This window comes from Macrotis lagotis, chromosome 4, assembly GCF_037893015.1.
Source record: "Macrotis lagotis isolate mMagLag1 chromosome 4, bilby.v1.9.chrom.fasta, whole genome shotgun sequence".
NCBI classification, from domain to species: domain Eukaryota; kingdom Metazoa; phylum Chordata; class Mammalia; order Peramelemorphia; family Peramelidae; genus Macrotis; species Macrotis lagotis.
The window spans coordinates 48,388,823-48,416,627 of record NC_133661.1 but is presented as its reverse complement, the minus strand read 5'-3'; the positions used below and the strand labels follow the sequence as shown (position 1 = coordinate 48,416,627).

Below are 27,805 nucleotides of genomic sequence, written 5' to 3'. Positions count from 1 at the left end.
GGAAGTCTTTCAAAGAACATTCAGGAAAGATGACACAATATCCTAGATCTGTGTCTAAGGAAATGAATGTCCATTTAGTGTGGGAAGGGTCTGATCATTTTGAGCACTGCTGTGGGGCTGCTACATAATGGATTTGAACAAACAATCATAAAATACCATGGTCAATCTTTCTTTTCCCCTTAATAATTGGAAAATCCTTGCAGAGTTTTCCCCTGTTTGTGTTTTTTGCTCACTCACTCTCTTGAGAGGTCTTTGAAAACAGTTTGGGGAAAATATTTCTATAAATTGAATCAGAATCAATTTACCAGTCATACTCTCCTAGGGATAGAATGCAAAAGGGAGAGACTAACACCATCCCAGGCTGAAAGGTTTCTATGGCAAACATAGGCCCCAGAACAAGCCTCCAGAATGAAATTAATAAGTAGCAACTGTACTCCGCAGATATCAGGAGACATGGTTAAGTTTGGGTTCTGACACCTATTGTGTGAATTTTGGAAATTCACAGAGAGGGTCGAAACAGCCAAGCTTCCTTTATAATCAGCAGCGGACAGAGCATCTCAAAACCAAGGTTACCTCAAAAATAGAAAAAAAAATAATCCTTGTAACAAACTAAGAGAACTGAATAACATACCAAGAAGCAGGATTTAAGAGTATTTATGTTTGAAAATAGATAATACATAATGCAAAATGTCCCAAGATATGGGTGTGTGTACAGTACAGTGATGATGATACTAAGAACCTGTCAAATACTGAATCATTAGAGACTGTTATGTTTGGTGAATAGTTCAAAGTTTCTATGTACATCTGCATACATGCAGACATGTCTATAAGAATGTGTGTGCCTTTGCATAATTTATTAGAAATAGGATCATATATTTTCATATTTATATATGAGTATGACTGTGTAAATATTTCTATATGTCTGAATAAATATATTAACGAGGAGTGTGTCATGGGTAGGAATTGTGTGCATACAATTATAGATGAGGATCGTGTGATTGTTGCTTTGTATGTGGGTATGTGTGCATATGAGTGTGAGTAGATGTGTGTCTATTTTTGAATGTGTTTATAGACATATTTATGGATATGTGATAATGCATAAGCATACATGAGTATGAATATATTTTTGTGTGTATCCTTGTGTGTGAGGACACATTCATGGTTGCATGCACAAATAAATATTTATACACACATATAGATAGGTGTATATCTATGCACAGCATGCCTATATATGTGAGCACATGCATATATGAAACGCACAGACACACATGAACACAATTACACACAGACATATATACACATATATGTAAATACATAGCACCCCCCACCCCCACCCCACCACCAGCCTGGGTATCTTTTCTGTCTTCTTTGAAATTCCTCCTGTGCCTACAGGAAGGGTGTGGGGGGAGGGGTGGGGGTGGCTATGGGAGGAAGGAAGGAAGGAGTGGAAAACTAAAATCACAAGTCGAAGATCAAAACAGTCATCAGTGAAATGAATTGGGCAGCATTTTCCCACATGACTAGGAGGGATAATTTAGTGAGGCCGCCAGCTGGAAGGAAAGGGATTAATTCTGCACTTAGAGCTGGTCCTGTGAATAATTCATCACATGGAGACCCCCTTGTGCCCAGACCCCTCGGCAATTATGCCAAATACTGGCCAACCCCCTCTCCCCTTTCCCATCTCCCCAGCACTTCTGACTTGAACCAACTGGGTCCCTGAAGTGAAGGAAAATGTAACCCAGTCTCCACTAGGACCTCAGGAGACTTCTGGAAATTTAGGGAGAGAAAGAGGGAAAGGGAGGAAGAGGTTGAGAAGCAGAGTTGATTTGAAAACAGATTGCATTCCAAGAGAAGAGTTAATTCTAGGTGAGAATCAGGAACAGCCCAAAGCAAAACTGGGAACTTGACCAAGTCTGTGCTTGATGCCCCCTTCCATTTCTCCATCTACTCTTCCCTTTCAGAATCTCTACTCATCCACCCATATTCTCTGGGCAGCCCTGGACAGTTGAGGGAGAAAAGCCTGTAATGTATTACTCATCTTGGAGGGAGTTAGGATTGAAGGAACTCCGCTTCTGAGAGGAGTCACAGAACCCAAAGAGGGTAATCATGAACTGCGAGGTAGAATGGTATAATAAATAGAGCCCTGGACTTGTATCAGGAAGACCTGGATTAAAATCCCTTTACTGACTTGGTGCTCTGAGACTCATCTGGGCCTCAGTTTCTTCCCACTCTAAATCTAAGATCTATTGGTCCATTGTATTTCATTAGGATTAGGCTAGAGATTCTTGCCTGCTGCTTTTCACATCACATTTTATAACTGGCCAAGGCCTTGCTTCCTATACAACCAAAGTTGCCTGGTGTAACCTGAGAGGAAGTATCTTGAGCTAGAAGTGCTTGGTCATAACAGGCCAGTTTAGGTTTTGAGCTTTGGGATTTTGGCTTTAGACCCCAGTGTTCTCTAAATTATCCTGGATTCATCATGACTGCTCTGAGGTATGGACAGAGTGAAAAAAATCCAGCCATTTGTTGGATATTTGAGGTTCTTTGCCTGTCAACATTAAAAAATGGTTCCTTGGACACAGGTGGTACAGTGGATAGAGCACCAGCCCTGGAGTCAGGAGGGTCTGAGTTCAAATACAGTCTTAGACACTTAATAATTACCTTTCTATGTGATCTTGGGAAAGTCACTTAAACCCTATTGCCTTGCAACACCCCCAAAATGGTTCCTTAATCATTTAAATAGATTTATTTTCCCCCCAAATAATCAATTGTTTGATGAGATTAGTCACCATTAACTCAGTCTTAGGACTCACTCTACATTATCATAATATCACAAAATTGGTTTTGAAAAGGAACCTCAGAGATCACCAAGTCCAAGAATCTTTTTTAGCTTTCATGTGTCCTAAATTCCTCTTGCAGTGTCTGGACCCCCTTCTCAGAATAATGGTTTAAATGCATAAAATAAAAACACGGAATTACAATGAAAAATGTTTCTAAAAATGGTCAATTATAGTTCTCAAAATATTTTTAAAAGTTCATGGACTGGGGGCAGCTAGGTGATGCAGTGGATAAAGCACTAGCCTTGGAGTCAGGAGTACCTGGGTTCAAATCCGACCTCAGACACTTAATAATTACCTAGCTGTGTGGCCTTGGGCAAGCCACTTAACCCCATTGCCTTGAAAAATCTAAAAAAAAAAGTTCATGGACCCCAAGTTAGGAACCTCAGGTCTACTCCATCCCAGATATGAGTAGAAATCAACTCTATTATGTTCTGCCAGGTTCTCGTTCACTCTCAATCCATTCAACATGATTTTTGTTTAGCTAATGACACATTGGGTGACTCTGAGCCTCTCACACTCAAAAAGAGAAACTTATAACCTGTTCTACAGTGCTTGGGCAGCTAAGATCTGTTGCCCAATCACCTTGTCAATCAAAAAGTATGTAGGAATCTCCTCTTGTTGTAGCATACCATTCGTTGTAGGAGTTAAGGAAGAGAACAGAACAGATCCAGTCCTTGTCCTAGGAGTAGGAGTGATTACTTGGTTATATACTTTATGTATATTATCTCTGGATCCCCACAATAGCCCTGTTGAACTAAGGTAGTTCACTAGTTAGTATCCTCAACATGCAGATGAGGATAGGGAATCCTAGAGACATGACAGATCCAAGTCCAAATCAGGCTGGATATAAATAATTCGGGCTGAACAAATACATCTATCCTTATTTTCTCTCTACTTATTTAACTTTTGAGGGCAGATACTATCTTTGTACCCACAGAACCTATCTAAGAAACTGGCACAGTAGACCTGATTCCTTTTCCCCAAATGTCTACAACTATGGAAACCATTTAGTATAGTGAACTGTGCACTGATTTAAGAGTCAGGTCCTTCCTTCTTTCCCCTTTCCACAATCTTCTCTCTCTTTCTCTCTCTCTCTCTCTCTCTCTCTCTCTCTCTCTCTCTCTCTCTCTCTCTCTCTCTCTCTCTCTCTCCCCCCAAGGGTCCCACTTCTCTCACCTGGCACATAGTTTTTTTTAGGTTTTTGCAAGGCAATGGGGTTAAGTGGCTTGCCCAAGGCCACACAGCTAGGTAATTATTAAGTGTCTGAGGCCAGATTTGAACTCAGGTACTCCTGACTCCAGAGCCGGTGCTCTATCCACTGTGCCACCTAGACACCCCCCCAAGCCAGTTTTCTTTTAATACAAATAATGTGTCCTCTGAAATGGTTATATGTATTTAAATTCACACTATCTGAAGTTATAATTATATAAAATATAGTCATTGGTTCCAGCCCAATAGAAATAACTGGGGGGGGGGGGGGATGAACAGAGGTATCATTATTCCTACTAATCAGGACCTAACAGTAGACATTTAAATAAATGTGTGTTAATGGACTGATACATTGATCACAATTGAAGTGCAATGCAGCAAGATTGGGAGAGCCAAGGTAGTCTAGAATGTAGACTCTGAGTGGTTGGGGAAAGTCTTCTCTTTACGGTAACCAGCAGTGCTTCATGGAGAGATCACATGAGTGGGAGAAATAAGAAAAATGCTGGTAATGCTTCATAAGGGAAAATCACCCAAATGGGAGGAAGGCCATTCATTCGTGGGGAAGATCACAGAAGTGGGGGGGGGGTAAGAAAAGGTCCTAGAAAATGAGGAACTCAGCCTAAGTTGTAGGTTAAAACATTGGCCCTACTCAAGTTCCTCCTTTAGAATCTCCCTTGGTAGTACTGAACCTGGACCCATGGCTTAAGTTTAAGGCAACTCCTAGGTTTAGGTGAACCTCTGCTTTCCTTCCCTCTTTTTTTTAGGTTTTTACAAGGCAAATGGGGTTAAGTGGCTTGCCCAAGGCCACACAGCTAGGTAATTATTAAGTGTCTGAGACCGGATTTGAACCCAGGAACTCCTGACTCCAGGGCCTGTGCTCTATCCACTGTGCCACCTAGCCACCCCCTTTCCTTCCCTCTTAATTTAACTTCTTGTCCTCATATTTCTCTCTCTCTCTGGGTCTCTAGGCCCTCATCATTGTCTGGGACATTCCTAACTTATGTAACAAGCTGCCTCTCACTTCCTATCATTTTTGGGAAAAACTAAAAAAGTACTGGTGAAAGGTCATCAGCAGAATTTGAGTCCTAGCCAATGTCTTACCTCAGAAAAAAAAATCATTTGGTCTTACCTCTGAGGAATGCACTTGGAAATAAAGTCCGACTGTGGGTGTTCCACCTGTAATCGTTTTCAGCTTAGTTCTCTGGCAAAGAAAGGATAGAGTATCAGTTTATCTAAGCCAGCTCCATGTTTCCTGTCAGGATGAGTCCCTTTGTTTTCACCAGATCTGATTCCTTTTCCCCAACTGTACACTGGTTGGAGTCAGGTCCTTCCTTCTTTCCCCCTTCCACAATCCTCTCTCTCTCTCTCTCTCTCTCTCTCTCTCTCTCTCTCTCCCCCCCCCAAGGGTCCCACTTCCCTCACTTTGGGAAAAAAAACCATGGAATAGAAGTTAGCCATTGAATAAAAGAGTCTTTATAAGCTCTATGGAGATGGTAACCAATTCTTTGAATCCTCTTTTGTGCCAAACAGGATTTTCTATGTAGTGGGCACCCAATAAATACCTCATTCCCCAGGGATTGTTACCAGTTACCTCTCCAAGGAAATGGGCTGGCAGGCGTGAATTTAGCAAATTATATCATACAAGTAATTGAATCTAGAATATTTTCATTAGTTCCCAACCCCCTTATTCTAGTGTATGCTTTGAAATGGGGTAGGAGTGGTTCTAGAGCAGCATAGACACTTAAGTGTACCTCATCTTTACCTCTGTTTACCAACTGGTGAAACAGAAAAAAAACTCACTCTCTTCTCTGTTGAGCAGAGAAGGGAAACAGGGTCATGGAGAGGCATTTGAAAATAGCTTCCAGTTCTTATGATACTATCTCCATTTTATGTGATGAAATTCTAGGAGCTCTCTAAATGAAAGGTTGTTTCCTTTCATAGAATCTCAGAATTGACAGAAACTTCCTCTATTCCTTGCTACCAATTTGGCCCTTCTTTGAACTGCTGGAGTAACAAGGATACCAATTCACTGCCTTAGTGTTATGGGCAAGATTGTGGCAGTTCACTACATTTCTGAACAGGTCTGAATGACTCAAAATTTCCCTTTTATAGACTCAAAGATTTGTCTCTCAACAGTTTCTGCTCACTGCATCCTATTTCTGCCCTCTGGGCCAAGTGAAGCAAGCATGATCCTTCCTCTGGAAGGAAGTCCTTCAAATATTTGAAGATTGCTATCATGCCCCTCTTCAGTTTTTCTTCTTCAGGCTAAACATCCCAAGTTCTTTTAACCAATGATCATATAAAATAGTTTCGTGTCTTCTTGATCATCCCAGCTCTGATACTACTGTCTGATAATACAGATAATAATAATCCTTACTTTAAGGTTTGCAGAATGCTTTAGATATACTAACTCATTTAACTCCTTCTGTGATCTTAGGCAAACCTCAATCTTTTTGGGGTTCAGTTTCCTCATATGTAGAAAGAAAGGATTATACTAGCTGGTCTTTAACACTTTTTCTAGTTTCAAATCTATGTGACTAATCTTTGGCGTGCTCCATCTAGTAAAGGGACTTCCTTCTGTTACATGTTATTTTATTTTTTAGGCTTTTGCAAGGCAAACAGGGTTAGGTGTCTTGCCCAAGGCCACACGCTAGGTAATTATTAAGTGTCTGAGGCCGGATTTGAACCCAGGTCCTCCTGACTCCAAGGCCGGTGCTTTATCCACTGCACCACCTAGCCGCCCCTACTTGTTATTTTTTAAAAGAACTTTATATATGTTTTTGAAATCATGATTAATATGATTCAGGGAGACCTGAATTTGAATTTTGTTTCAAACACTTAAACACCTTAAGGTAGTCACTTAACCTCTGTCTGCCTCAGTTTATTCATCTGTAAAATGGAGACATATGCTACCTTCCAGGACCGTTGCAAGGCTTAAATAAGATCTATATGTAAAATACTTAGTAAGCCTTAAAAAGATTATATAATTGTTTTTATGTTACATATGTTATATAACATATTAAAATGATATATTATGTTTTTATAAAAAGAAAAAGCAGATATAATAGTGATAGTAGTAGTAGTGGTAGAAGAAGAAGATCCCTTATTCCTCATCTTTTAGCATCTTTTCTAAAAACTACTTGTAACTTCCCCCCAACTGACCCAGGTCTACAATCTGGGGCCAAATCTAATCAATTCCTCTTTCATATAATAGCCCTTCAGAATTCTCAGGAAAACTGTCATGTCTTTCCCTTTTGTCTGACTCTAGATATCCCAAGTAGTCAGGCTAAATATCCCCAGTACACACATGGGGACTGGAAATTCTAGAATTCAAACCTCAGAGGTCTTAATTTTGGGTAAGTTTATTCAAACAGTCATGGATCAATTTTACTACAACATGGTTTACCCCACATCTTGTCAACTGGGGCAATGTGAGGTATTTAATAAAATATTAAACTAAAATTATACTCTTTCCTTTTCTCTGCTTCTACCTGACCTGACAAGAATGTCTTTTCCCTTATATTGGTTATGTGTTCTGGTGGCCTTTGAGCTCTATTTGCACCCAAATTAATATGACCAAAGGTTTAATAAAGAGAACCTCCACAACATAACTAGAACCCAAGCTCCTTTTTTTTGGGTTCAAGTGTTGGCTCTTTCCACCAGGCTTTATCATAAGATCATAGATTTTGAATTAGAAGGCTTTCCAAGGCCATATTTTGCAGATAAAGAAACTTGGGCCCTAAAAGGTTAAGTGCTTCACACGAAGTCACTTATACTAAGTGTCATTGGAGGGATTTGAACCTGGTTCCTCTGAATCCAGAGCTTTGGACTCCTCATCTCAAAAATGGATCTACTAATAGCTAAATATCTGAACCCCCTACTTCACTGGGATTTGGTGAAGATCAAGTGAGAATCTGATGGAAAGTACTTCCTGAGGTAAAGGAGGAAAAAGCTTTGAAAAATAGAGAGATGAACACTTGTATTCAAATATCTCCATATCCCATCTCCATGCTTTTGCTCAAGCTTTGTACCATGCTTGGGACAAACTCTCCTCTCTTTTTGGTCTAATAGAAACCCTTATTGCCTTCAAAGTTTAGCACCAGGGCCACACCCTACATGAGACATTTCTACTGTCCCCTCCCAGCTATTTATTTTGTAAATATATCTATATGCATGGGTTGTTATGCTTTATAAAATGTAAGTTTATTGAATGCCTTCAATAAACTTATTTGGTTTTCATTTATATCTTCAGTGCATAGCACTGTGACTCTCATTGGTAGGCACTTAATAAATAACAAAGACTTGTTATCAATTGCCAGTCTATCCCACGGATCCCAGAGTCTAGTATCAGCATCCTTAAGAGAATTAAGTTGGAGTTCAACAGAAGGGATCTTAGCAAGAGAAGAGAAATAGTAATGAAGTACATAAGAGTTGCCTTCCACTATTTGAAGGGCTATCACAGGTAAAGATTATACTTGGCCTGCTTGACTCCAGAGGGGAGAATGAGAGCATTGCATGGGAATTTCTGAGAAGTAAAGTTCTGACTGAGGCAAGGAAAACTTCCTGACAAGACCTACCTGAAAGTGATTTGGACTGGTTTCTTTCCAAAGTAGTGAATTCCTCATCACCAGAGAACCTCCAATAGAGACTGACCAAAGGCGTGTGTGTGTGTGTGTGTGTGTGTGTGTGTGTGTGTGTGTGTGTGTTGGGGGGGGGGTTGTAAATGACCCCCAAGCTTTCTTCCAATGCTAAGATTTCATGGTTCTGTGAGAAAGAGTACTGAGCAGGGACTATAAGACTGAGGGGAGAAGCACCTGGAATTATTAGGAAGCATATGGCAGTGACTAACCAGGATGGAGAGCTTCTTCACATGTAATGCCATCCGTGGTCCTGCCATCATTTTTCGGTAAACTCGGTTGCTGAGTGGCAACACGGAGATACCCAAGGGATCTGTAAGATTCCAGGAGTCCTTCTTGGGCACTAACAGAAAGAGGAGGGGGAAACATGATGAGTTCTCCTACACAAACCTGATTTAGCCTTATCCCAAGATCAATAAAACATTAAAAGCTGCAATGCCCTCTATGATTTAGTCTCTGTCATTCAATTAACCTTTCCAAAAAATTCCTTCTTAGAATTTCATCAAGAATTTCACCAAATTTCATCAATCAAGAAACTTCATTAAAAACTCACCAAGAGCTAGTCTGAGTTTTATATTATTGCTTGCTATGGAATTTATACATATATATACAGTGATGTATAGATATAGTAATCAATTACCCTTATTATAATCCTTATGCTTTGGAAATTTATTCTTCTTCCCTCTGTAAAATCTTACCATTTCACATGTAGAATCTTCCATAGGGGGGTAGGAAGAATATATGCCTCATTTAAGAGAACAACACAAAGTCATTCTCTGGATATTAGACAGATAATTGATATTTCTCCTGTTAAGAATTATTATATTTTTCTTGTTTTTACTTTCATCCCTAAAACTGGACATGAAAGTCTCTATTTTTTCTCCAATAATAACTTCATAAATGAAGAATGATAGGGAGATATGAATCCTGATTGGCTAAAAGACTCCGGGAGAAAATTTTAATGTTTTGTTCTTCATTTTTGAAGAAGACCATGACGTCAGGGAGATGATTTCATGACAAGCACATGAATTGGATTTGAGTGAGGAGGACTGTGCTAAGTCACCAGCCTCACTTTCTCCTCTGGAGCCATCTGAGTTTAGTGTCCAGATATGAATCAGGATGCCTGGAGTTGGCCCTGAATGTGAGGTAATCAGGGTCAAGTGATTTGCCCAGGGCCACACAGCTAGTAAGAGTCAAATGCCTAAGGTTGGATTTAAAGGGGAGAAGTGGAAAAAGAGAGAGAAGAAAATTTTAAATGGAAGACAGGAGCCCCTGAAGCTGTAGGAATGTGGGAAGGTCATGGCAACCAACATCTGTACTCTAGAAACTATTAACAGTGGATAAGACTATCTTCTTCTCAGTTGAGCCGAGAATTCACCTTACTACCAAATTGTAAAGACCACTCCTACTCCCTACCCCAGGGAGGGGGTGTGTTTCCTGTACCTCTACACAAGAAAACTAAGTCCCATTTCTGTCCACACTAATCTAGACTGAGGTAAGGTTTTCCAGGATAATAACAAAGCATGATCCAAGATAATTATTAAATGTTCAAGAAACAAGATGGTTTGTTTAGATTTGTTTAGATTATATATATATATATATATGTATATATATACATATATATATATATAACTTTCCCAAGATTTCTTGCTTCAATGAGTATGTTTGCTCATTATCTGGTATTATTTATTGACTACTAAGCATATGGTGGGAAGGGAACTACGTTAGTCAAGATCAAGCTAATGATGTCTTAGACTATGGGTGAGATTACTTTCCTCTCTTCTTCATCTCTGAAAGACCATGGAAAAGTGACTTTTTCCTTGAATCCTTAAAGAGTCTACTATCCCCTAGAAAGCAAAGATCTGATTGTAGTAGAGAGATATAATTTTAACTCTACAAATCTCTTAAAGATAGGAGACAGATGTATTTATCCAGCCATAACCGCCCTTCAACCCTTCATGAAGCTAGAACTCTGCTTCCCTGGAGATGGGGTGGGAAGTTCTAGATTCTAAATCTATTTATGAATCTGTGCTGCACAGGTCCCTGAGTCTTGTGACTCATTTGAACCTGCTGTATACACTATATAAGCTTTTAATTACTAACTTTTGGAGGGTATAGTACACTGTCTCCAGGGCTTAGAAAAGTGCCTGACATACCGTAGGCATCTAAGAATATTTTTTGACTGACTACTTTAACATTGACTCTTTTGGGAGTCTGGATTCCTAATCATAATCAGTGGTTTCCACCTTGACTTCCTCCTGACTCTCCCATAGCACCCGACACAGAACTAAGAATACAATAGGTGTGCACCTGGGTTACAAGATTGGAGCATATATCTCCTGAGTCTTGACCTTTACCTTGATAAGAAATTCAATCTAGTTTGGGATCTAAAAGAAAGAAGGCCTTGGTCATGTTATTGGAAAATATCCCTAGTCTTTATATTTCCTAGGTTGAAGAGGAGTGGTTGTCATGAGTTATGGTTGTGGGAAAAGAACTATTCTAAGCAAAGACCACCTCAGACTTGCTCTACCCTGAGTTGGAACTTACTTGAAGTAATGGGATAATACTCCAACACCAGGGCCAGATCCTCATTAAACTGTGTACACCCATTCCGAGCTTGGTAGAGGAAGGAGGTGTTCCATTCAGGTTGTTTGGCCGGCCAGCCGGGTTTAGATACCTAAAGAGGAAAAAAGAAAACCAGCACTGTAACTGAGAAGTCAGCCTTCTCCCAAGACAGAAAAATATCTGGGTAAACAGGCAACCCCCCCCCCCCCCACCATCCTTTGTCCCTCCCCTTTCCTTTTTCTCCCTTGCTAAATCAATCAAAAGCTTGGATCTGAGACTACGGGGAAGTTCAGATCTGACCTCTTTTCATCTTCTTCTATAAGCCTCAATTCTTCCTTCTTTCCTCTTCCCAACACACACACACACACACACACACAAACACACACAAACACACACACACAGAGAGAGAGAGAGAGAGAGAGAGAGAGAGAGAGAGAGAGAGAATGTTTCCTGTACCTCTACACAAGAAAACCGACTAAGTCCCATTTCTGTCCACACTGATCTAGACTGAGGCAAGGTTTTCCAGGATAATAACAAAGCATGATCCAAAATAATTATTAAATGTCTAAGAAACAGGATGGTTGCCAACCCAAAAGAAACCAATGGATAGAGTAAAAGTTAACATGCTTAAGTAGATAAATTTCAAGTATGACAGTTAATCTCAGCGAAGTCACTTGCACAAATACAAGGTTGAGGTAGGTGTGACTAGAGAACAGTTCTGGGGACTTTAGGTTCAATATCAATGTGGTCATTTAGATCAATAAAGCTGGTGTGAACATAGACAGCCTTCACTAAGGCATACTGTCTAGAATAAGGGTGATAATTGACCTACTCTTTGTCCTAGTCAGATCATACCTGGAATATTGTCCCAATTCTGGTTGCCAATTTTCAGGATGTACATCAAATAAAGGGAGAATTCAGGGGAAGACAAGTAAAAACGGTGAAAATGGATGCCATGGACATCCAGGGATCATTTGAATAAACTAGAAATGGTTATCTTGGAGAAGTGATGGCTTAGAATGGACATGGTCATGATTTTCATATTTTTAAAGGACTGATAAATGAAAGAGAATATAGACTTGCACTGCTTGACTTCAGAGAGGAAAACTAGTTCCAAATATTTTGGGAAAAACAAATTTCAGCCATTATAAAATGGAACTTCCTAATAAATTGCTATACTTCAAGGTTGTGGAGTGAATAGAACTGAGGTTATAAAGCCTGCCTTAGTCACTTATGGGTTGTGTGACACTGGACAAATCACTTAATTTTTCTAAGCCTCAGTTTCCTCAATTCTATTCTGGTACTAATAATAGCAACCCCATTACTGGATTATTGGGAGGATTAAATGAGTTAACATACATAAAACTTATAGAAAATATTGAAAGTGATTTATAGATGCTAGTGCAAAAGTGGAAAAGTCTATCTTGGAATGTAGAGTTCTCTATCACTAGACGTGTTTAAGTGAAGACTTAGCACTGATCCATCACAGTACCTAACTCTCTCTCACCTACCCCCACATTCAATCAGTTGTCAAGTCCTATTATTTCTACTTTCTTAACACCTCTCCTAAACTCCCCTCCTCCTTTCTTCTAACACAGCAACCACCCTGTTGAAGGCTGTCATTACTATGCACCTGAATTATTCCAAAAGCCTATGTATTGTTTGCCACAAATCTCTCCCCACTCCAGTCCATCTATCATTCAGCCATTAAATTGATTTCCCTAAGGTAAAAGGGTGAGCAAATCACATTCCATTCTTCACCCCTCCCATTCCTACTTGCTAAACTCTAATGTCTCCCTCTTACTTCCAAGATCAAATATGAAATCCTCCATTTGACTTTTTTTTTTAGGTTTTTGCAAGGCAAACAAGGTTAAGTGGCTTGCCCAAGGCCACACAGCTAGGTAATTATTAAGTGTCTGAGACCGGATTTGAACCCAGGTACTCCTGACTCCAAGGCCGGTGCTTTATCCACTACACCACCTAGCCGCCCTCCATTTGACTTTTAAAGACTGTCATAACTTGACTGTCCTTTTGAACCTCTACTATCTCCTTACACCTTACTCCCCATTCAAGAATTCCACTTCCTTGATATTTCTCTCATAGGACATATCATTTCTAGACTACTAGTGATTTTGTTGGCTGTCCCTCATGCCTCCCTCCTCATCTTTACTTTCTATTTGCCCTGGTTTCCTACAAGTTTCAGATAAAAGTCCTGCCAGCTGCAGGAAGACTTTTTCTAGTCTTCCTTAATCTTCCCTTTCATAAGGGAGCCCATTCCCAATTTATCTGGCATATATCTTAATTATTCATAGTTGCTTGTGTATCATCTCTCCCAAAAGGCTGTGAGCTCCCTGAGAGCAGGGACTGTCTTTTGCCTTTTTTTTTTGTATCCATAATACTTAGCACAGTGACTGATACACAGTAGCAAATTAAGAAATACTCTAAGATTGACTGAAACATGTAAAATGTTTAATTTTTTATTCATTTATTAATATATCTGTCCACAGACTGATTTCCTATCTTATTCATCCCACACCAATTTCTAGTCACCCTTTATTCGCCTAACACAAGAACAGATGCAGAGAATGGAGCGTTGTGAAGGGTGTTCCTCAAAGGGTTAAATCTTTTGCTACTGGTATGGGTGAGTTGTTGCCTGACTGAAGGTGAAATGGGGGCTGGGGAAGCCGATGTCTGAGAGATGCTAATGGAAAGGGACAGGCTTGATCGTATGCTGGGATAGTGGAATTAGTGAATATGATTAACTGGTGTAAATGTGACCTCAGTAAATCCATTAACCCTTGTGACCAGAGCATACTCTCCTGAGCCCAGGACCAGAACCCCTTCCTATGGGCCATTATCAATGGGGCAAATGGCAGCCTTCCTTCATCTTCCTTTGTACTTCCTTTTAAGGGCTTCACATCAATTCCTACCCCTAAAGTTGCCTTCCTTTCTCAGTTAAAAACAACAACAGGGTCAGTATCTTGCTGTGGAATCTCAGATTAGTTACTCTCTGGGACTAAATTTTCTCCTCTAATAAAAGAGGAGTTTGAAATAATCCACTCCTAAGGTCTTTTCCCCTGTGACTCTGTGGTTAGATTTGTGTCAGAGGGTGGAAGACATTTGTGTCAGAGATAGGTAGTGGAAGGAGTCCAGAACTGATCTAGAAATTGAGACCTGGTTCAAATTCTGTCATTCAATAGGTGATTCTAAGGCCTCAGTTATTCAGCCCTAAAATAAGAACAGGAATCAGAAGAATGCCAATAATTTATGCTTTGACAAAATATCAACTTCCAGGTAAAGGTCAGGGATAAAGAGAATACAGAGCCTATCTAGGCTTTCTCAAATGGACTCAGAGGACTCTGACAGTCCTGAATAAGGTAGAGATGCAAGAAAGTCCCTTTGCAACTTTGTTCCTTAGACTGAAATTCTGTCCTTCCCTCACACCTTCTTATGGACCCAGCAGCCTTTTGACATGGGAAGAATCTTATAGAACTACTAAAACAGCTCTTCTCATTTTTTTATAGGGGAGAGAAAATGAAGCCACTCACTGCATGAGTAGAAAAGTTAAAATTTGAATTCAGATCTTCTTTCAGGAAAGTAATCTATCCATGCTCTTCCTTGCCCACCCTTCTGGTCAAGGTTCCTGGTACAACTCTCTTAAGGTCCATCTGAACAAGACATGTCTCTACAGTCATAGATCAAGGGAAAAATCCTGGTTGTCTTGATCACCTGGGGATCAGGGGAAATACTGCCAGTGTGAGAAAAAAATTCTATTCAGAGAAATGGATGTATCTTTTCCTCAACTTTCATGCCCACTTGGAGGTGAAGTTGTACAATGAGATATGCATGAATGGAGAGTCAGGGGACTTGGGTTCAAAATCCCAGCTCTGATATGAAGATCTATGCCATCTTTGACATGTCACTGTACCATATAAGGTTACAATATCTATTCATCTTTAACATCAGGAGGTTGAGCCACATGCTTTCTAAGGTCTCTTCCCATCCTCAATCATAGGTTAATCCTAATAGCAGAACACAATTCAAACTAGGAAGGCAATACTTAAGTGATCTTGGAGTACTTTGGGTGTGAGGAGAGGTGGGAAGGGAAAGAATATTATAGGAAAGTGGCTCCTGGTATTATATAATCAATGTTCACAACTGCCTCCACTTTGGAAGACCATGAATCATCTCAGAGAAAATGAAGACATTCTGAGTCCAATGACTGGCCCTCTTAATCAGCAACCCAATTGAACATTACCTTTGATTCCTTAAAATGTAAAACTTTTCTTAACTCGATTCCATTTTCTCTTTCTAGAGAAAATTATTATTCCTTCATTCATTCCATTTTATGATCAATCTGACCACCATGCTTTCCCACACTAAACATACCATCTCCCACTTTGATGTCTTTAAACACAGTAGTCTCTGGGACTTGGAATGTCTCCTGACCTCCATTCATGCAATCCCTTGTACCTTTCCAGCTCATATTTCACCTTACAATAAGCCTTTTCTGTTGTCCCCCAGTGGTTAGTACTTTCATTCTTTCCTTCAAAGTCTTTGTATTTATTTAGTTATGTACACATTGTGTGAAGGCAAAGAGACAGAGGTCTTGTATCTTTCCTCTTCTGGCCCAATTGATCCATCCATGCAATAACTGCAGATGAGTTGTGACATCAACCCTGGACCTTCCTGTGTTTATCCTCCCCATCCTTGTCCTCCTCATCCTTGTTTTTATCTCCTGTTTCTCTTTTATGTTAATCATAGAGAACATCAACATTCCCTTTCTCTCTCTCAAACAACAGATTATTGTCTTTGCCCAGCCTTCAAGACTAGAATAATGCATTTCTTTAGCTTCTTTCTCTCTATTATCTCTGTCTCTTTTAACTCAGCAAAGTCTATTTTCTGTTTTTTTGGGAAGCAGTTGGTTGTTTGGGGTTATGTGACCTTGCCCAGGGTCACACACCTAGTGAGTGACTAAAGTCAAATTTGAACACTGGTCCTCTTAAATCCAGGATCAGGGCTCCATTCACTGTGCCATCCAGCTATACTGATCTAGGAGTCAGGAGGACAAGAGTTTGAATCTTGCCTCAGACAATGGACACTTACTATGTGACCTTGGTCAAGTCACTTCACCCTGATTACCTTGCATCCAGGGCCATCTCCACTCATCCTGGTTTCTATCTGGTCACTGAACCCAGATGGCTCTGGAGGAGAAAGTGAGGCTGGTGATTTAACATAGAACCTCTTCACTGAAATCTAATTCCTGTACTTTGTCATGCCATCACCTCCCTGATATCATGGTCTTTTTCAATTGTGAAGGATGGGGTGGCTAGGTGGCACAAAGGATAGAGTACTGGCTCTGGAATCAGGAGTACCTGAGTTCAAATCTGGTCTCAGACACTTAATAATTACCTAGCTGTGTGGCCTTGGGCAAGCCACTTAACCCTACTGCCTTGCAAAAAAATCCTAAAAAAAAAACAGAAAAAAGAAAAAAATAGTGAAGGACAAACATCATCATCATTATCTTTGTCTCTATCATATCCATTTCCATGTCATCTATATATGTAACTACACAGATATGCATGCATATGAAGCTGCTTGCATTCAGAATTCACTCTGCTCACAGGGATATTGTCAAGCAGCCTCTCTCCCTGCTAAGGCACAATAAAAACAAAACTTCTTGATTGAACTCCCCAGTTGGGCTTCATTTTCTCCCCCCTATAAAATGAGAAGAACTGTTTTAGTAGTTCTGTAAGATTCTTTCCATGTCAAAAGGCTGCTGGGTCCATAAGAAGGGGTGAGGGAAGGACAGAATTTCAGTCTAATCATTTACATTTGGGAGTGAGGGGTGAGGGAGGGAGATAACTTGAACACAGATCAGTATAATACAAGGTAAAGATTACCAGGGGGCAAAAAAGAGATCCAGGAGAAATGTTCTAGATAAATGTATGAAGGGAGAGAGCCTTTTCATTTGGAGATGATCCAATCAAACTAATCCCCACAAAGGGATTCAGCTGATGATCTTGCCCACGTTAGAACCTTGAACTAACCAACTGACCTTATCAGCCTTAAGTGATTAGAAAAATGTCATCTCCTATAGTCAACAGTAACTAGTTAGAGGGGGCGTACTGGAAGTCATTGGGCTCCTTGGCCACCCACTGCCAATCGTAGCCAGACTGATCAGGAGGCTGGCGATCCTCCTGTGTAGTAGAGAGAACATTTGACTGGGAGGGATAAGATCTGGATTTGAGACTCACTTTTATTTCCCTCCTCTAAAGTTTGGTCCTCTTCATCATTAAAAGGAGGAAGAGGAGAAAGAGCAAGAGGAGAAGAAAAAAGAAGAGGAGGAAAAGTTTAAAGGGGAGGAGGAAGAGGAAGCTGATTCAGAGAAAGATATTTTAAACTTGATGATGAGCAAAGGCAGCTACATGGCACAGTAGATAAAATTCTACATCTGGAGACAAGAAAACCTGAGTTCACATCTGGGCCTCAGATACTTCCTAGTGACTTGGGCAAGTCATGTAACTGCTGTCTGCCTCAATTGCCTTGACCGTAAAATGGAGATAATAATAACATCTACCATAAATGCTCGTTATTGTTAATAGTAGAGCCCTCTTTCGGAAAACTTCCAGCCCAAGAGCTGTTTTGTGTCCTGTCCCTGCCCTCTTTATTGTATCAAACCGGAGCGTCTCAACGGCTGTCATGCAGATGCTACCATACTGCTTGACCTCCAGCAAGTGGCCAACTATCTCTGGGCTTAAAGTCACATGCACATATACCTCAAGATGAGAAAAATAGGAAAACCACTAATCATGGGAGCAATAGGTACCTGGATCACACTTGCTCAGAGAGGCAGCCGTGGAAATCAAATGGAGATCCCAGAGGGAAAAGACTACTCATTAAAATTGATTGTCTCCGGCCTCATGGGCTCAGTCTGATTGGTTGATAATTCGTTGGCTAAATGCAGGGCCATGTTCAAAGGATGTAGCTCTTGACAGGAAATACAGTGGAGAATTGGTTGAGAATGAAGCTTCCTAACTATAGGGATTCCATTGCTCCTCTCCCCTCCTCCCCTCCTCTCCTCTCATACATACCCTGCTGCAGCCTACCAGTCATTCTTCTTTGTCTATGACCAGCCTCCAAAAGTCTTGGCCTTTAATAGAAGGCCAGGGCTTTCCATGGATGCAAGTCTCTGAACGGAGTTTGCCAGTATCCCTCTCTGATCTTTCTCATGATGGGGAAAGATATCTACTCTCCTTTATGGATCTTGTCTGAAGCAGAGATAGGACAGTTACAGGTAGAGGGAGGCTGGAGGGAAGAAGCAAAATTTTTCCCAGGGATGAACTGACCTTTGGCATAATTGTGAATTCAGTATTTGTTTGAGAGATAATTCCCTTTTGTATTGTCCCTTCTCTCTGGTTCAGCAAGCAATCCCCTTCCCATTGTCCCATTGCCCTTAGTATCTAAAGCCCTCTAACTCTGATCCCCTACCTTTTTTTCAAAATGGACTCCCAGGAAATGATGACTTTGGAGTATAAGCAACTATTTAGTGAAAATGGCAAGGGAGTTTACATTGGAACAGACATCATTTTTTTCTTCTGGGGTTTGACTTTTATTATAGAATCTCAAGTCTAAATCAGTGGTCTTGTGAGGCAGTTGGGGGAGAAAACCTACTATAATGGGGTGAGCATGGCCTTGTTTGGTAGGCAAGGGGAAATGAGGGAGACTGCCTATAAGATCCAATCCACTATTGTAACTTTCCAAGGAGGAGGGAACAGAAAGAGCCTTAGCCTGGAAACTGAGTTTTTGCTTTGATTCTTCAGTGATAGACTCCACTGACTCTGGAGAAAGTATTCTGCCTTTCATTTCTTCCCTCCAACACACACACATGGACCAACAAGGACTGCTGCTTGCTCTGGGCTTCATCATCTGTTGGGCAGAACTTTGAGAAGGAAAGCTTTTTCAAACCTTATTCTCTAACTGACCAAAGAGCTGAGATTGGGTTCTAATTCCAAACAGCATCTTTTCATATTACCTCTTGGTAAGGACTTCTGCAGTCATACCCTCTTAATAGTTAATGTCTAAACCATGTTAAAAAGACAAGTCACCATCACCAAGCACTAAGGCTAAAGTAATCCATGAACAATCCAACCACTTATGACTTGAGGTCATTTGATCCCACAAAGGAAGGCCTTTTCAATGCCCAATCAAAACCTTCCTCCTCTTTCTTTTCTCTCCTTTCCAAACTGTTCTTCTCCTCTGCCCCTCAAAGACCTATCTCTCTCACATTTCCAACACTAATTTGAAAGGATGATGGAGACCGTGAAACCAGAGATTTAGAGTTAGAAACTATGTATTCTTCATGACCCCATTTGGGTTTTGTAGGTTGTTCTTTCTTTCTCCAACTCATTTTACAGATGAGGAAACAGGCAAAGTTAAGTGACTTGCCCAGAGTGACACAGTAAGTATCTGATGTCAGATTTGAACTCAGGAAGATGAGTCTTCCTGACTCCAGACTTGGAATTCTAACCATTGTGCCCCTAAACATCTATACCTCAGAAACTTCCAAGAGGCAGGAAAGCCTTTACTAAAAGACCCCTCAGTCCCAAACTTGTGTTCTTTCCAACTCCACTTGCTTTTCCATGAATAAATGATGGAATGAATGAGGGAAGAATATGGCTTACTTAAATACATGAAGGAAATGAATGAATGTTGACTATTGAATAAATATATGAATAAATGGATGGATTAATAGATGGATGGAAGTACAGAGGAATGACTAGATGAATGAATAAATACTAACCTGAGGATATCCCTGCTTGTTGGTCCTAGGAACATCAAAAGCCATCACTGAGGGCTTGGGAAAGTTGATGGTTCTCATAGGCAATCCCATAGTTAAAGGCTCTTTGTTCAAATTCTCCCTAGGAAAGAGAAGAACGATAAGGATGAGGGTGAACAGAGTAGAATTCAAGAATAAATGTAGTTCCTTGCTATCCTGAGCACTTGGCAGTGGGCAATGAGCTTTCATCTTAGATCAAGAACAGAGTGGCAAGCCTAACTAAGTTCTCTCATCCATCTTTTCTATAAGATTAATAGATGAGTGGAGGAAACCTATTGACCTATGGCTTAGTCTTGGGGCACCACTTCAGGAAACTTGAGTATGAGCCCCAACTCTCCTACTGATTTGTGTGTTTTGTTCAAGCTCAGGTGCCTCCTCTTTCTTTAGCTATAACATAGGCATCACATCTTCTTTTTCTATTTACCTCCTATATTGAAATGGAAATAATTACTATAATTTTTATTGTGTGATTAGGCTATCTGAGTTTTTTTTAAACCAAAATGATAGTACTGGCAGGGAGAGCAGCCTCCTGGAATGAGCTTCTGAGGAAAGGATCATGAAAAAGTACCTGAAATCAGTATGACACCCAAACTATCTTTACTCATGCGGTCACCCTCTTGGTCCTGGCTCTCATTACCTCTTTCCCAAACTATTGCTATATTTTCTAAATTGGTTTTCCTGCTTACAGTTTTTCTTTTCTCCTATTTATCCTTCACCTAGCTGCCAGAATGATCTTCCTAATCATTGGAGCCTTTTCCTTTCCAAGCTCCCCAAGCTCCTTTCTCCCTATTAGACTCTGAGATTAATCATGGTTCCTTAAAGGAACTACCTTCCCAGGGCCATGACACATCCAGTCCTGAACCTTCCCCAGGAAATTAAGAGGTTTGCTATTTTTTGAAGGGATATAAAACTATCACTCATAGGTCAATCAGATCTTTTTCAAAAAAGTTTCCTGTAATTATACCATGGAGGCAATGACCCATTTTTACCAATGGGTAAAGCCAGGACTGCTACCAGATTTAGAAAAAGGAGAAAGACACTATTGCCCTTTATTCTCTTACTTTACCATTCTCTACTTACTTAAACTGCCTGTAGTTAGGAATGACACGGGCAACCACTATGATAGGGCCAAAGGGGTTGGCGAGTAGCTCATTGGCTCCTTGAAGAAAAACCTGTAAGTGCAGAGAATAGTAGGTGGATGAATGCATGGGAAAGAATCAGGGGACAGCTCTCTCATACAAAAGTTTCAACTTTCTCAGTCTGAAAGTTTAGGTTATGTTCAATTTGAACCCATATTCCTTCTCCAACCTTGGCTCCCTGTGTACCTTTCACCCCAGTTAGGAAGCTTTCTTGCCTGCCCAAATGAACCAGGCTCTTTCTTGCCTGTGTCTTTGTTCTTCTGTCCCAGAATGTCTCCTCCTCCCCCTCCCCCTCCCCTCCACCTTCAAGACCTACTTATTCTAGGAAACTTTTCCAGATTCCCCTGGGTTAGACTGATCTTTCCTCTTTCTGACCTTTTCCCACCCTCAGTTGCCTTGTGATGCAACCATGATGAAGCCAAAAGAGCCCTGGGTTGGGGGTCAGAAATCTGACATTCAACATTGGCTTTGCCATGGGCTAACTGAATGAATCTGAATAATTCCCCTCACTTTGGGGGTTTCACTTTTTTCCACTTGCAAAATGGTGAAGGTAATGATTGCTCTTTTGAAAATTAGGAAGCACTGCATACATTCACAAGTTTTGTTGTTAACACACTGCAAAGAAATTTTGTATTTTGTTAGTGAGCTGAGGTAGGTACAGCATCCAATGGCATCCATTACATCATTGTTGAAGTGAATGGAGCAACTGAGAGTCAGAAAGACCTGAGTTCAAATTCTACTTTGGATACTTACTAGTTGTGTGACCTTGGGTAAATCACTTAACCTACCTTGGCCTCAGTTTTCTCAATCTGTAAAATGTAATAATAGCACCTCCTGCCTCAGTTGTTGAGATTCTTTGTCCACTTTAAAGCATATGAACTACTTGCCAGCTATAGATATTGCTTACAGATGAGAGAACTTGGTCTCATGAAATTTCCTCTTTTGGAATGGGTTCCTTCATATGACTCTAGTACAGAAGCTTACAGGGTGGTCCTTTCTTGGTAAAACTGTCAAATCTCAGAGGTGGGTTTGGCATCTCCTCCCATCTCATTTGCCTCTCAGCCTGAGCCTCTAGTCCTCTGTTCTATGCCTTAAAGGCCCTCATCTGGTAGTCAACTAATCCCAAAGAAAGTTTTAACTGAGGAGGCTCAAGGAGCTCTCCCACCTGGAGCTGTTTGCATGGCAAATAAAAAGCTTATAGACTAAAAAAGAAGAATCTATAACGGTGGAATTTCATGCATCAATTAAGAGAGAAGTGAGTGTGAGAGGTCTTTGCTAGCCCTGCTTCATTCAAACCACATCTAGTGCTTATGAACAAGGTCATAGACAAAAGAGGTTGTGTTCCTGCTGAGCTGGACCTGGAAGACTATGTGATTGGGGAGGCCTAGGTCCTTGATTACTCACAGGGGGAGGGAGAAATGTCTTCAGGACTGGGGAGAGCTGATATTTGAACTTCTGGGAGAAGGTGCCAAAGGCAGGGGATAGTAATTCACACCTATCCTGGGACTGGTGTGCTGTGAATTGGATGCCTGCCCCCATTCAAAGTCTTGTGATTAGCAGAAGCAATTTCTCTGTCTGTCTACCCCCCACCCCAGGCTGCTCCTGTAGTCATCTGCTTCTGGAAGCGGGGGGACTCCCATAGAGGCAACCTCTCTGAACTGATGGCCAAATGAGAGGGGCTGAGGAGGATTTGACTGGTTTTTTTGACTGGTTTTTCCTGGTTTGGGGAAAGAACTCTGGATGGAAAGATGAGGTGAAAAATGAGGGCTCCTGAGGCATATTATAGCTCTAGAGTTAGAAGGAACCTCAGAGGTCATTTAAACCACACCCCTCATGATACAGATAAGGAAACTGAGACTGAGAGAAATGAAGTGACTTGCCCAAGGACACACAGGTGGTAAATGTTAGAGACAGGATTGCCATGAAGGTCCTCTGATTACATGTCAAGTGGACATGGTTAACTTTCCCCACCATTCATCTAATTCTGATTGAGTAGCTAATGTACTAGATGATGTTTTTGTCCTTCATTCTTGAAGAAGACCATGACATTAGGGATGTGATACCATGACACGTACACGAATTGGATTTGAGTGAGGGGCACTGTACCAAGTCACCAGTCTGACTTTCTCCTCCAGAGACATCTGGGTCCAGTAACCAGATATAAATCATTATAACCTGAGATGGCCATGGATGTGAGGCAATGAGGGTTAAGTGACTTGTCCAAGATCATACAGCTAGTAAGTGTTGTGTTTGAGGTTGACTTTGAACTCCCATCCTCCTGATTCCAAGGCCAGTGCTCTATCCACTGTACAACTTAGCTGCCACTAGATACAAAGATGAATGAAATCCATATTCTCAAGGAGATGATAATCTTTTTTGTTGTTATTTAACTATTTTCTTTTAGTCAAGTTCAGCCTCTTTGTGACCTTTTTTGAGTTTTCTTGGAAAAGTTATTGGAATGGTTTACCATTTCCTTCTCCAGCTCATTTTACAGATGTAGAAAATGAGCCAAGCAAGGTTGAGTGACTTACCCAAGATCACAAAACTAGTATGTGTCTAAGACTGGATTTGAATTCAGATCTTCCTGATTTTAGGCCCAGTACTCTATCTACTGTACTACTTAGCTGTCCAGATGGCAGTTTATTAATTGATATTTTATTTTTCCAATTACACACTATGAAAGATTTTCAACATTTTTAATATTTACACATTATTCTATCCTCACTCCCCCCCCCATCCCTCAGTGGTGACCAGTTTGGTTAAAGTTGTACATGTACATCTCTGTTTAACATGCTTTACATATTAATTATTTTTGGTATAAGGAATTAGGACTAAGGGAAAAGAAAGAAAACCATGTGACCAGAAGGAAAAACAGGAGTTCTTTTTAAAGAAGTGAACATAATATCCTTTCAGATTCTGTGATGGTTTTTTTTCCCTTTGGATCCAGTGTTCTCCATAAAGGTCTCCCAGGGTTGTACTAGACCAGATGACAGTTTAGCAGGAGGATTTGAGTCACTCCATTGCAAACCAGAATGTGATAGCTTTAAGCAGGGAGCTATGGAGATCACAGATTGCAACTGTCTCAGAGAGACAGGTTGGCATGATGAATAGAACCCTCAGTTTGGCATCATGAAGTCTTGGGTTGGCCTCCTGCTTTAGACATTAGACATTTATTATTTTAGATAATTATTAGCATTTATAATGACCTCGGGCAAATTGTTTAATATGTCTAAACCTCAGTTTCCTCATCTATAAAATGGGGACAATATTACCACTCCCCCCACATGTTGTTCTGAGGATCAATTGATTCTTAGAATATATATTATATATATAATGCTTATATATAAATGTATTTACATAACTATGAGTTATTATTATTATTATTATTATTATTATTAAAGGTTAGGAAAGTTTCAAGGAAGAAGTGGCAGTTGAGAAGGGCACTGAGAGATGGAGAAGCCTACAGAGTAGGAAGGCATTACAATTGGAGGGAACAGCATAAGCAAATGCACAAAGATGGGAAAAGATGGTAAGAAACAGTGAGGACAAGCACATCCTGCCTAATTGGTTTCAGGGAAACAGGATGTTTGGTAAAACAATGTTGCAGCCAGTTTGCTTGGCTAATCACTGGCAAGCTGATTTGTATATTGTGGAATTTCATATTTGTAGCTTCATGATGTTACCGTGAAATTTGATTACAATATTTGAATGATTTTTACTCTGAAATGATATTGTTTGAAATGATGTTATGTGGAGAAGATGACTATAGTTCAGATGTTGATTATGTTCTGGATGAGGGAGAGGTAGGAGATTATACTGGAAAGAGAGCTTGGGACCTCAGTTTGAGGGGTCTGAATGTCCTAAGTCCTAAGTTTCTTCTCTTTGAAGACAAAGGCCAGACACTGTCTTCTGCATGAGGCCTTTCATCATCTCCCCAGTGACTAGTGTCCTCCCTTCCAAACTATGTTTGTCATTAACCACTTTGTATTTATGTTTGTATCCCAGATTGTGTATATAAAGTATAGCTATAATACTTCGTATTGCCCACAAATTATTTATTAATTTTGTATTTGTGCTGTATGAGTTTTTTTAAATAGGTAGTAGTACCTTTCCTATAAAAATTGAAGTTTTTGGGAGTAGAAGATATTTCATTCTTTGTATTTGTCATCTCAGTTCCTACCATATTTCTGGTACAAAGTAGGTGTTTAATAAATTATTGTTAATTGATTGCTCCCTCAAGCTCTCTCATATTGCCTCACCTCCTTCTGATAGAACCATGGCAAGCTGGTGGGGAATCTGAAGACATTGAAGATTTTTTCTAATGCTCCTTAAGACACTGGCAGGATCATCTGCCTCCAATATAATCAGACTACAAACCAGTACACAGAAAGCTGGAAATGCTACTCATCTTTAACCTCTAGTCAACTGATGAATAACTATTTTTACTCAAGGAGAAAAAGAACAAAGATGGCAGGAGTGGGAGGGGAGTGGTGGTCATTGATTCTTTAAGAATCTGAAACTAGGCAACTTCTGCCTCAGAGCTCAAATCAATCCTAGTCTGACAGCTTTGATGTAGAAAGAGAAAGAGAAAGGGCGTGTGTGTTTGAGAGTGAGGAAGGTGTTCCTTAGTGGCACACGTCGGGATGTTGATAGGAACATTCTTTCTCAGCTGTCAAGAAGCCAGTGGGGATAATGAAGCAGAAGTCTAAGATGGTAAAGAGATGGGAATGGAGAGAAAGAAGGAAAGGAGACAGTAATGGAAGAGGGAACAGGAACAGGAGAGGAAATGAGGTCAAGGATTGGAGAAAGCAAAGGGTTGAGAGAAAAAATGGAGAATTATGAATGGAAGGGGGAAGGGATGATGGGACAATAATTAGAGAGGAGCTAGTGGTGAAAGGGGATAAAGAGATCAGAAGGTGAGAGGGATAGAAAGAAGTCAGGGAGGAGGGAGGAAATGGATGGGAGAAGAGCCAAAGATGAGAGAGGGAAAACTGATGTAGAAGAGAAAGGAGACAGGGATGATAGAGGAACTGGGGATGAAAGGGGAGGAAGAAATGAGGGGAAAAAATAAGAGATGGGAGAGTGAATTAAGAAAGAGAGGACAGTTCTAGAGTACTTCTTATTATCCGAATGAGGAAACTAGGGTGAAGGATGTTAAATGACTTGTCCAAGATCATGCTAGTGGCAAAGTTGGGATTGCAATTCATGAACTTTGACTAAAAATTCAGCCCTCTCCATTGTTCTAACAACATGAATAAGAGGGAACAGGAACTGGGGGAGGGGAGGCTGGTTCAGGATAAAACACTGAATGTAATTGAGAGACCTAAGTGAGGAAAGGTAGGTGAGAAAATAGGGATAAGAGAGAATATATCCAGATCTTTTGCCCAATTACACAGACATGCGAGAGACAAGTGTGGCTGATGGGGATATAAAATAGGGAGGATGTGAGAAATCTGTCTCTCTTGAAAAGGAATAAAGCCTGCCAGGTCTCATTAGGATTGGGGCTGGCTAATCAAGGAGAATAGAGGCAGCCCTGAGATGTTAACTTGGGAGTTTTCTACAGAAAAGTGGTTTTCTCTACCTTCTGGATCATAGAAAAAGGGGATCATAGAAAAGCATTATGGCAATAGGAGGGTTTCTGAGGCACCAAAAAGGGGACAGATCTTTTTTCCCCAGAGATCCAGGAAGATTTTGCTATCTGGGATACTCAAGAGATCACAGGAACAAGGGACCTATAACCACCAGTGGGAATTAGGCGCAAAACCATTTGTCATCTCTTCTCTTAATTTATATGAAAGTTCATTTGTTAGATATCAATCTGTACTCTTCTTGTAAGATCAATTGTCTTTTTTAAGTTATTTTTTTCCTTTCTCAATTTCTTCCCTTTTGTAGCTCTCTACTTTTTTCCAATTTCTGGGATTGATTATTCTTTTTTTTTTTCCCAAAGCAGCCCCTTTGAAGAGGTTGTTAAACATTGATCACACTTAATGGTCCCAATCATCTCCCTTCCCACAACAGTGCCTCATTTTCCTTCTCTATCTCAAAGGGAATAGCTCCTACTTCTCCCCATCACTGCTGACCCCTAACTTCTTCCCCTACCCACAAATGGTGATTCCCTAGCTTCCTCTATGGTATTACTACTAGCCCAAAGCTAATGCTCCCCTTAGCCCTCTTCATACATTACCTCTAAGGCTGTGTGAGTGCATCCAATATAGCGGGGCATGAAACTGTTCTCCCGAGTGATTGAAGCATACAATTTGGCTAAACCAGTCTTTTGAATCTGAGGATTGATGAGAGTGATGATGACAAAGATGGAGAGACAGAAGAGATAAAATGCAAAGTTAAGCAGCAGGTTCAGTCATAAATCAAGGCTCTGAATATGGCCAAACATTGGTCACAGCCCTACTGAGGCTTTGAACGACCACCAGAGCAGAAGCTGGTAATTAAAGCCCAGTGTCCCTTGGAATGTTTACAGAAAGATCAATATTATAATAAATCTTTGGCTTTTCCATTTGAATATTTCACCATCCTCATAAGGGCCATGGTTTACTTGCTCCCTTTGTAAAAATAAAGATA

The 27,805-nt window shown here is 40.4% G+C and overlaps 1 protein-coding gene across 1 annotated transcript in view; it reads right to left on the bottom strand.

Annotated features, from left to right (window-relative positions):
• Positions 1-2,030: 2,030 nt before the first annotated feature.
• The window catches only part of LOC141522648 (coiled-coil domain-containing protein 33-like), a 103,416-nt gene continuing 77,641 nt past the window's right edge, over positions 2,031-27,805 (bottom strand). The window contains exons 5-11 of the mRNA XM_074236181.1: positions 27,414-27,509; positions 21,171-21,262; positions 20,055-20,172; positions 11,234-11,363; positions 8,899-9,029; positions 5,179-5,250; positions 2,031-2,072 (exon numbers count right to left, since the gene is read on the bottom strand). Coding sequence (XP_074092282.1) covers positions 2,031-2,072; positions 5,179-5,250; positions 8,899-9,029; positions 11,234-11,363; positions 20,055-20,172; positions 21,171-21,262; positions 27,414-27,509 — 681 coding nt within the window. The remainder of the gene's footprint in view (positions 2,073-5,178; positions 5,251-8,898; positions 9,030-11,233; positions 11,364-20,054; positions 20,173-21,170; positions 21,263-27,413; positions 27,510-27,805) is intronic.